Source organism: Diadema antillarum, unplaced genomic scaffold (genome assembly GCF_040938485.1).
Source record: "Diadema antillarum isolate AM-2024a unplaced genomic scaffold, OU_Dant_1.0 scf00000003, whole genome shotgun sequence".
In the NCBI taxonomy this organism is placed as follows: Eukaryota; Metazoa; Echinodermata; class Echinoidea; order Diadematoida; family Diadematidae; genus Diadema; species Diadema antillarum.
Genome location: NW_027270892.1, coordinates 4,122,468 through 4,133,612, shown reverse-complemented (window position 1 = coordinate 4,133,612; position 11,145 = coordinate 4,122,468). Strand labels below are relative to the sequence as shown.

Below are 11,145 nucleotides of genomic sequence, written 5' to 3'. Positions count from 1 at the left end.
ATGCAAAACGCGCGTTATGCCAACGTGAGTACTGTTGTTATGAATGTACTCTTACAGCTACCGCTAATTTGCATTTTATGTAAATTATTTTTGTATGACCAATTCGAAAAGGCATCCATCGTGTTCATTGACCTACAAAATATAAGTTTACACATTTAAATCTTTAAAATTGGATAACGGGAAGCTAAGATCTGTCAATTTTCTCTCATTACAGGTGCTAATTTGCATATTATGCAAATTTTACTATTTTGCCCCACTGGATTTTTTGGGACTTTTAGTATGGTGTTCAGGAGGCCTCAACGACTTGCACTGCAGTGAAATTCCTACTGTTGCAATTAGTGGTGGGTTACCCCCTAAAAAGCGCTAGATTGACTGGACTACTAGTACTAGCTTTACACACAGACAGCGAGCTCGCAGATTGATGGTTTGTTATTGCGTAATGCTTTTACGTGACTATAACGCACCGGGGTATACGTTATAGCAGGGTGCGTGATTCCGCAGGCTGTATTTTGTGCTTCGACTGGTGGACTGGGCTGGGTAGCATACGTGCTCACACAATGGTGGTAAGCATCTTGTTATTGGTGTTAGAAATTACCTAATAACAAAAGTTTAACAGTTGTAAATAGCTGTCTAAAATATGTCTTTAGTTGCTGAAAGGTCAATGCATGCCTTTTTAGTTTATGAGATCTTGCCTGCTAATGAAATCTCGGTGGCCAATTATACTGTCCAGTTTATTACGGTTAGTCCCAAATATCGGCGACGGTGTTGGTACGACTGCATACTGCTCTTCGCATATGATGAACTTCAGTCCAGTGCGCAATGTATTTTGCCATGGTGCTTTTGTTGCTGCTGTAAGCTGTATTCACTAGGGTTGTGATAAAAGGGTCATTCCTGCACAGGAGACCCTTACCTTGATATTCATCTTAAAAGTAAAACTCTTGTCAACAGCCCACATCACAGCCACACAAGCACAGTTAGCTGCCAAGAGAGAAGAAAAAAAGTATACATTTTTAGAGTCTATGGAGAGTATCTGAGTTAGTGGGAGATGCTATACTGTAGATGAGTCATGATGAAAGAAGGGGTCACATAATTATACGCTCTATCATGCACTATACTGGATTATAGAAAGACAATAAAGTTTACTGAATTATCCAGAGTGCACCGTTTGTTTCACTGAAGCCACAGGCCGAGGCGAAATAAAGCTATTTAAACAGCATGAGGGATAATTGTAACCCTTCACATCAAAAGCAGTCATAAGTCAGATTCTTCTAATTTTCTGTTACGATATTTTAGTGACTCCGAGTTAGTCCAGTCTGTAGGCTTTAATTTGATGCATAGATTAATCCATTAAAGGTGTGCTTTACATCCAGAGTCCAGAGATATTTCAAATTGAACGTGGCGAACATTAATTGGTATTTTGTGACAAGAAAATACAGAGAAAATCGCTATTAAAGTTTGCTCTTGGTTTCTATTTTGTTCTGAAATGGTCCACCATATGGGACGGAGAATATTGCATACATAAACTCCTTAGCAACGATAAATGTCTTTGGACCGTTACTTATAAAAATTCACACAATGCATCGTAATATATAATTACTTCATACTCGTAGATTTTCAGAAAGACTAGAGCAGGATTTCTGTCTTAATTAGCATTTTAAAAAATTTGCAGCTAAACTGTTTGCCAGAAGAGATCATCAAGAGGCAAAACTGTTCAGGAGGAGGCGTTTGTCGCTGCACCTGTTGAGGCAGAATTTGAAGGAGAAGGAGCACAAATTTTCGAACAAGAAGAAGAGATAAAGACAGAAGAGAAGAAAGCACCAAAGCAGCTACCCACAATGCGAAGAAAGAGAGACTGCACATGATGCTAACAGAGGAGGAAGAAGAGGACATGGTAGAATTTTGAAGAATATGAAATCATCTACAACATGAAGATGACGGACTGTAAAACCAACTACATCAAGAAAAAGCCTTGAAAAGATCAGCACGTCTTTGCTTAATGAATTGCTGCAGAAGAACCATGAGTTGAGGAGCCTCTCTGAGGCCCACAGTATCTCTTTGGTTCTGCATGCTCATTAGTTGACTGACTGAGGATTGACTGTTGAATTTGGGTACATCAGGGCACATCAAGCACTTTTCAGCTCTCTGGACAGGGGAACAGCATGATAAGATCGTACAGACTGGATAACATTGGCAACATCGCACTGACAGTGTAGTTACATCATTCTAACTGCAGCAGCAGAGATTTTAATGTCTCATTCCCTATTATCGTAGTATAAGAGCATAGCAAGCATGTCTTAGTGATAAATACAGCGTTTTTAGAGCATTCTAACATCGTACTGTGTCCAGATCGCTCATGTTTTACCTGATCCTTAATGATCTGAGAAAATTGTCAAATCGTGGCGAGAACGACTTTGACAGAAGAACATTTAAAATCGTGTTTCAAAACATTTTCAAGGGGTGAAGTCATAGATTTCAAAGATGTCCGGTTCCTGTTTGGCAACTGAAATGTCAGTTGCCAAGATTGGCATGTTTTCAAAAGTGGGACTGATAAAATCATCCTGTCTTCTACTGTATGTAGCGCATTGGATTGCAGATAAAGGCCAATCTGGAGAATGTGACAAATCTTGGTCCAGATGGGGATGACTTCCGCTGGTATATGAAGGTGAGTGGCACATTGTGGTAAATTCAAACTTTAATTAACAAAGTTTGCTTTTGCTGTCGTCACGTTTCGATTATGGCTTGTAACTTTTGCTCAGTAGGACTGTTGGCAACCAAACTTTGGTGGTAGATGTCTCTTGGGGAGTTGAAGATCACCACAAGGTCAAAGGTCACAAATGGGTCAATGAACTTTTAGGGGTGATTGTTAAGTTACAAAGCTCTTGTACTAACACTTTGCCTTGATTCCACTTTATAACTAATCAAAGTTAGATTTTTACAAATGTGTTGTGGTACATTTGTGGACGATACACATTTTGGCACTTGCGTTTTGTGATGTATTGGTGTATGGGGAAAGTGTGAAAGTTTGTGGTAGTATTTATCAGCTGATGAGGTGCAGGATTCAACCCTTTCAAAACATGCATAGGAAAAATGAAGATTTTTTGCAGGTTTTAGAATTCGCACTAGCCGAAAGTAACACAAAATCTGTGATAATATATGCAAATAATGTGTGTAGTGATGAATGGGGAAATTGTTTTGTTTTCTTTTTGCAGGGATTGATGTAGTTTTACAATGAGCTGAATATATCAAGAGTGCACTCAAATTGTTACAGACAATTGAAACATCCAGTTGGAAAGAAGAAGTGTAAATCAAAAGAAAAAAATTTCAACTTATGTGCCAGGCTGGCCCAGTGCATTGAAATATGCAGCTTAACTGAGAAGTATCTCTCCAATAGTTTATGTCCATATTGTCTTGATTGCGGTTGATTATGGACCAGGTGGTGCCTGGATGTGAAATAAAGAAAACAACCTGTGAGAAGGCAAACCCAATGTTAAACATTGAAGGATGAGATGAAGAAAACGGTGACATAACATACTCCTGTTGAGTTCTTATTAAAGCATGATCTACCAGTGTCTTGCAGGCCTATGAGTCCTAGGAGTGATTGGCATGATTTTAAACTATACGAAGAGCCAAATGCTCAAAAACAGCCTCCTTCTCTATTCATTACTCTCATTGTTTGAGAGTCAAATGTTTCACAATCAATGCAGCACAACAGCTGGATTTTAGAGTTTTGTTTTTCTCTTTTTCATAGAAGAAAAATCCAAGTTATCGCCTTTTGATTTTGTTTGCTTGTTTTTTTTCAGGTGGGGCAAACAAATGAGTTTTACCTATTTGTATTTACTTTTTGTTCTTTGTAAACACCAGCTCCAGTGTGGACAGTGTGGAGAAGTGACAGATACATGGCAATATGTTTCACTGCTGGTGAGTAGGACACTCTTTAAAGGACAAGTCCACCTTCATATACATTAGGATTGAGAGAATGCAGCAATACTAGTAGAACACATCAGTGAAATTTTGAGGAAAATCGGACAATCCGTTCAAAAGTTATGAATATTTTAAGTATCTGCGCAGTCACTGCTGGATGAGAAGACTACTACAGTGTATGATGTCACATGCGTACAACTATACACGTTGTATAAGGAAAATAAAAAGAGAATTTCACAAAACTTTACTTTTTGAATAAAGTGCACATTTCTTCGACTTGCTACTGACATATGTTAAGGGTAATATTATTCCCCCTGCCTTCTGAAAGAAAGAAGTCAAGTGTTCTTTTGTTATGCGAGAAAAATGGAAATATGTTGAATTTTCTTTATTCTTTCTTTATATCGTTGTACTCATATGACATCACAAGCTTACTTAGTCTTTCATCCAGCTGTGACTGAGCAGAAACTTCAAAAATTCGTAGCTTTTGAACGGATTGTCCGATTTTCCTCAAATTCTCACTGATGTGTTCTACTAATATTGCTGCATTCACTCAACCCACATGTCTATGAAGGTGAACTTGTCCTTTAAGGACATATCATTGTAGAGAGAATGTTCTTTCATTGAAAGCACAAACACAACCAACAGCTCTATAAAAAGGTCCAAAGAAGTCAAATACTTATCATGAATGTTACAATGTATGACAGTGCAAATGATGCTAAGTGACTGAATATGGATTCTTCCAGGCTTATCAAAATATGTATTGTGTTCAAATGGCTTTGATGTAACTGGCTCAGTACAGTACTCTTTTGTTATTTTCTCATGAATTGTCAACAATTCAGCTTTCCATTTGAAAACATTTCTCTGTGTGACTCTGCTCAAGATACATTCAGAGCTAGGCTGATACTATGAGTTAGTACAATGTACATTGATGACAATCAAGTTTGTCCATGGCGGATCCAGGGGTGCCCCCTTTGGAGCCTGGGGAAGGGGGTCCAAATGGGGGCCTAAATTGTACACTTTAATCTCCTTCTTGAAAACCCAATGATGGATTTTCACCAAACCTGCCAGGTTGAGGTAGCATTTCTAGGGGAGAAGGTTCTCAATTTATTCAAATGCTGGTAATGGGCACCAAACCTCTCGAAATTAATGACTCTTCTCATCTTTTCTAGAACCAAAAGTGACAGAGCTAAGTTAATTATTGTTATTGTTATCACCGTTCTTATATAGCGCATAATACATTTGGAAAGGTATCTGCGCTTTAGAGAAGAGTAAATGCTATGCTAAGCTGTGAGCTAGTACATTGATGACTGTAGTTAAAAGTTTGTTCATGGGTAATCTAGGGATTCCTCCCTTAGAGTGGGGGGGGGGTCCAAATAGGGCATAAATTGTACATTTTCATCTTCTTCTTTAGAATGCATGGTCAAATTTTCACCAAAGTTTGCAGGTGTTATCGCTTAGGTAATAGAATATATCATGGATATTTGTACAGATATACTGTACAGATACCATTCTCCACCTGGATGCCCCTGGAGCACAAGTCCGTGATGGGGGGGGGGGGGGGGGGGGATGAGGGATGGGGGAGACAGACTAAACCCTCAAATTAAGAAATCCTTACAGATCTTCTCTCAAGCTGTAAGTACTAAGCAAAGGTAGTGCTGTGTGTAATATAGATTAGTGACTCTAGTTTCGAGTTGGTTTGTTGCAGATTGGGGGAATGAGCCGGGGGGGGGGGGGGGGGGGGGGGGGGGGGGGGAGGGTTGTAGTCTGCAAGAATGCATGGAAGGTGAACTTGCGATACTCAGGTGAGCACATGACCCCCAGGTCTCTTGTTTTATTAACCACAGAATCCAGAATCCAGTTTATGATGGATTTTTTTTTTTTTTTAAGTAGGGGTCTAGAGATGTTATTTCTCATTGAAATCAGTGCTTGATATAGTGAAATTAGGCATACACAGATCTGTTTTGAAAGGGAGTGAAAATGAGTAATTTTCTCTATTTGGTAATCTTTGTTTTTCTGTTGAATCAAGAGCAATATCATGAATTTTCTCTTTTGTGTACAAAGAACAGTGCAAACCAAAAATAAACAAAACAAACAAAATGTACTACTGAAAGAATATCAGTGTCGTTCAAAGGAGACAGTGTATATAGCTGTCCATACTGTCATCTTCTTGAAAGTATGAGTGTAATCCACAAGAGACATCCATGTATAATGGTGTTGTCTGTAGTATTTTGTTTTGTTCTGTTTTGTTCGTGTGAGTTTTATACATGTGACGGTCCATGATTGAATCATTTTTGTTCTCTCTCTCATTTGCTTTCCTTTGTTACATATGTGGTGTACAGGAAAGTTCTCCTCTCAAGGGCGGACGGGGTAATGCCAGCTTGGTGTCCAAGTGTAAGCTGTGTAAGAAGGAAAACTCAATAGGTGAGGAAAAATTTTGCATCTTATTTCTACTGCTACAATGTCTGTGTGTGTAATGGTGGATGGAACATCAATGTGCCTCAATTTCAGGTGATAAACTCAGAGTCTTTGATAAGCCATTATCCTCAGGACTGGTGAGATCAGATTAGTTCTTAATGGGATGCCAACTAGGAGAGGTGCTGTCTTTGTACACTGGTGTCTGGTCATTGTTAACTTTCAAATTAGGAATCATATCTTTTTTTTTCTTCTTTTAATCGTCTTCTAAATTTTACTATCAGCACTATTTCAGCAAAACTGTCAAAATACAGTAAGACTTCGATTATTTGGCCACATCGGGACTGGTGGATGTACCAGTGGACTGACTTCCTTAGTTTTTGAGTATGTGACTTGAGGTTTGTCACATGTGACCAATATAAATTTCAGATGTGCAAAATACATCCAGCAATGTTGAACAATGCATTGCCATGGTAACAGCACTTTTTCAATAAAAAGCAAACAAAAATATTTTAGATTGTGCTAAGTCTCTCAGTTTTTATGTAATTGGCTTGAAATGTGGCAGACATAACTGCTATAGTTCGTTGATGTGCAAATTGTGTCTTTTGTCATTGACAAACAATGTGTTGCCATGGTAACAGCGTATTTTGTATGAAAATCATATAAAAATATTTTGGATTTAGCTAACTCAAAATTTGGCACATGTGACCGCTATGATATGAAGCTGTGGAAACTTAGTCTTTCATCATTGTCAAACAATGTGTTGCCATGATAATTTTTCTAAAATAAAAAATACACAAAAATATTGTGGATTTGGCTAACTGAGTTTTCGATCATTTGAATTGAGATTTGGCACATTTGACCACTGTAATTTTAAGATGTGCAAAATACATCTTTTGTCAGGATTGAACGATGCATTGCCATGGTAGCCATTTTTTAAAGCAGTAAAAAAAAAAAGTGGATTGAGCTACTGTATAAGCTCTTATTTTTGCGAGGGTTTAATTTTCGCAAATTTCGCGAATCACAGTTGGATCGCGAATTTAACAACACGCGAAAATGACTCCATGTGCTGTGTTAGTAGAGCATTAACGTAAGCATCGGCGTCGATTCGCGAAAACAACATCTCGCGAAAATGTCTATGACTTCATCATTCGCGAAAATATCTGTACGCGAAAATAACAGCGTATACAGTAATTCCCTCAGTTTTTCAGCATTTAACTTGAAATTTGGCCCATGTGACTGCTATAATATCTTAATGTGCAAACTTATCTTTCATCAGTGTAAAACAATTTGTTGCCTTGGTAACAGCATTTTTTTTAATGAATATCATACAAATTATCAGGGGATTTAGTTCACTCACTGAGTGTTTGAGCATTTGACTTGAGATTTGGCACATGTGACAAACATAGTTTGTAAACATAGTCTGTACTCAATGTTGAACAATGCATTGCTATGGTAAGCAATCCATTTTTTCAACAAAAAAAGCATACAAAATATTGTGGATTGAGCTCACTCCCTCAGTTTTAGGTAGGGTTATTAATCACATTCAGTGATAGTTCTAGTTTAACATCTTATGATGCAAGAGATATTGCTATTAAAGATGAGACTTGGTATTAACATGAAATGCTGATTCAGTAGAACAGGAGCTATCATTAAAGCATACAGCTACGTTTAAACAATACCACAGAATCCAATGTTACTTCTTTTTCTACAGAATTTGGTGGTATGTCAATTATATTATGGCTGTGGTTCCCTCATTGATAGGCAAAACCTCTTCTGAATCGCAATAGTCCTTTAGTCACTTTTGGGCTGATCTTTTATTGTATACACAGAAATTTTGGGGGTACATTAATATAGCATATTTCATGCTACATTTGGCTAGCGCAAATTCTAAAACCTGCTAAAATATCTTCACAACTTTCTCTGCATATGGGCAATTCCACGGTAACTGACGTTACACGTAAGGATTTTCATGAAATTGTTTACCTTGTAGTTTTGTGAATGAAAGCACCTTGGGCTTGCAATTAGCATTGATGAATAAGTTCATGAGAATGAAGAAATAGGTGGAAAGTTTTTCTCTCAAACTGCATTTCTTATCACATAGCAAGTGAAAATGTGTCGGTAACTGACGTTACGGAAAAAGGACATGGGAAATTATGGTGTAGATGTAAATGGAAATATCTCATGTCCCTGACTTTTAGCCTTTATGTGTTTAATATGGCAATACACCTAGGTTCTTAGGAACAGGTGTGCAAAATAATGTGCACTTTAGTTGTCACCTTTTACCACCATGCCAATTTCAGTGAAGGCATGACGGTAACTGACGTTACGTAACTGACGTTACACTTACATTTGCCATAGGGTTTACACGTGCAAAATCATGATTGGGAATAGCTATGTGATATTTCATAATTCTGACCATTCAGAATGATTTGGTTGATATGGAGTCATACCTTAGTTCATCAGTCATAAATACACAATGAAATGAAACAGTAGTCCATTTTCTTTGTGTTCTATGAAAACTTAAAGGTAAACATGTCAGTAACTGACGTTACGTAACTGACGTTACACATACTTTGCCGTGGGGTTTACAGAGAACTAATTTATTTAACAGGTTATTATACTGCTGCAATGTACCAGTGACAATCCCAGGCAACTACAGCAACAAATTAAAACAAAATCTGAAGACACAAGTAATATTGGGTGGGCCCTTAGGGGGCACCCCCCCCCCCCCCATGCAATAGCACAGTTGGGCAAAAATAATGTAAATGCACAAGAGGATATTTCTTGACATTTGTCTGAATATTTAATTTTTATTCAACATTTATGATTACACAGAGCCATTAATAGATTAAGCAGTTCCAAGTATGAATATATGGACATGGCTAAGGGCTTTTTTGTTTGTTTGTTTGTTTGTTTGTTTTTTAATGAACAGGAAAGTTTTTATCTACATAGAGTGCTCCACCCATAATACCTTGTAGTACTACACAAAACATGGATATTTTTGTGCTTGAAAAAAATATCAAAATATCTTCCAGGTCATGGGGAAAAAAACATGTATCAACTCATAAATATGCATAAATATGTACATGTATGAAATCTATTGTGATATATTTCTCCTTCTTTTCTTTATTTTACTCCTGATGATCTCCATCATCAATTGATTTAAATGAAAAGTGTTGCACTTTTAATATTTCTCTGTGAAGAAGAAAAATAAATGCTTTTTTGGTCAAAAGAGCATTATTGTTTTACTCCTAGCTTGAAGTAATTTAACTGTTTTTCTTTTCCTTTTCACTGATATATCACGACTTGCAAATCCATTCGAGATACCAAGAAATCGGACTTTGCAATGAAAGAATGCTAAAATCAATATAAAAAACTCTTCCTGTTCATAATTATCATGTGTTGTATTACAAAATGTCCCTGCATGAATAGAATAAAGTAATCAACAAATAAACACTGTATGAACAATTTTTTTAAAACCCTATAGAATCCTCTCTCACTTTGAGCAACATCAGTGTTAAGTTTCAAACAATAATGAGTACATGCCTGACGTACACAAGATGAGCCATGTTAACTACACCACACATTTAAGTGCAAGAGAAGAAATATCTGTTTGTGCATTTGCCTTGTGGTAGAAACCTTGACTAAGCTTCCTGAAAAAAAAAGAAAAATGCCAGCAAAAGCAAACATTGGTGAAGATTGTTAAACTGTTGGTATACAGCTGTGCAGAAGGTTGTTTGTTTGTTTGTTTTTTTGTAGAAAATGTGGTTAACATGCAATCATGTCACTGATTAGGCCTACAAACTTTGGTAGCTTTATCATCCTGTAGGACTGGGAATGTACTAATTTGAGTGCATATAATTTATACTGCATGTGGCAAACTAAACTTCCAGATGATTTAACCTTAAACTTGTGCTGAATCAAAAATCGAAAGCTCAAGGCCCCCCCCCCCCCCAAAAAAAAAAAGATAATCATGGTAAATGAATGAATAAATGAATTTAGAAATAAAATAAAATTTAAAAAAAATATCCATGGACATACCATGGTAATGACATCATTTCCTATGAAAGGGATTGCTGCTCTTTGTTGTAAGTTGGCTTCCCAGATGTATTGAAATGGCCAAAAGTCAAAAAAATTGCCTCAGTTATAATTACTGTCATGGTAACTGACGTTACATACTCGTGTATGACGTTTCGGTAACTGACGTTACACATTTTGTAGTGTTCATTTTGACTCTCCAGTATGCCAAGTATCCTTATTTCTGGTATTAAAATAAAGGCATATGGGCATACATTAGAAATCCCAAGTTACATCATACAGCTCACTTCCTTTGATGAATAAACTTAAAAATTCCTTGTTTTTGGTAACTGACGTTACATCCATCATTATCAAAGTAATTAACAGTTTTTATCAAATTCTTTAAAGCTACCAGCTTTTTTTTCTATCGTGTGGTAAAAGACTTCTCTGGTAACTGCATACATATGAAAGATTGTTGCTTAGAGTACTAATAAAGTGGATATACAGAGAGTAAGTTATGCGACAATACACTCTTTTCACCATTGAGTTATAGGCATATTTTGGCAGCCATTTTGAAAATCAAAATGGCCGCTTTTATTGAAAAACATAATGATTCTTAAAACTTCAACTCAAGTACTGTCTGAAAATGTATGGTGTTTGAAACAAATATCATTTTGAATTTTTGGCACCTGTGTCCTAGTTACCGTGGAATTGCCCATATGTTGAATGGGTTGAAAATTGTGCAGTGCAAATTGAAGAACCCACAAATTTGTTTTTGAGCTACTCAGCGTG

The 11,145-nt window shown here is 36.9% G+C and overlaps 1 protein-coding gene across 3 annotated transcripts in view; it reads left to right on the top strand.

Moving 5' to 3' along the window:
• The first annotated feature begins 520 nt into the window (after positions 1-520).
• The window catches only part of LOC139740153 (UPF0587 protein v1g245604-like), a 30,765-nt gene continuing 20,140 nt past the window's right edge, over positions 521-11,145 (top strand). For all 3 annotated transcript variants that reach the window (XM_071650844.1, XM_071650772.1, XM_071650915.1), the window contains exons 1-4: positions 521-563; positions 2,579-2,662; positions 3,862-3,918; positions 6,261-6,342. In XM_071650844.1, the coding sequence (XP_071506945.1) occupies positions 558-563; positions 2,579-2,662; positions 3,862-3,918; positions 6,261-6,342 (229 nt within the window). In that variant the 5' untranslated portion in view covers positions 521-557. The remainder of the gene's footprint in view (positions 564-2,578; positions 2,663-3,861; positions 3,919-6,260; positions 6,343-11,145) is intronic.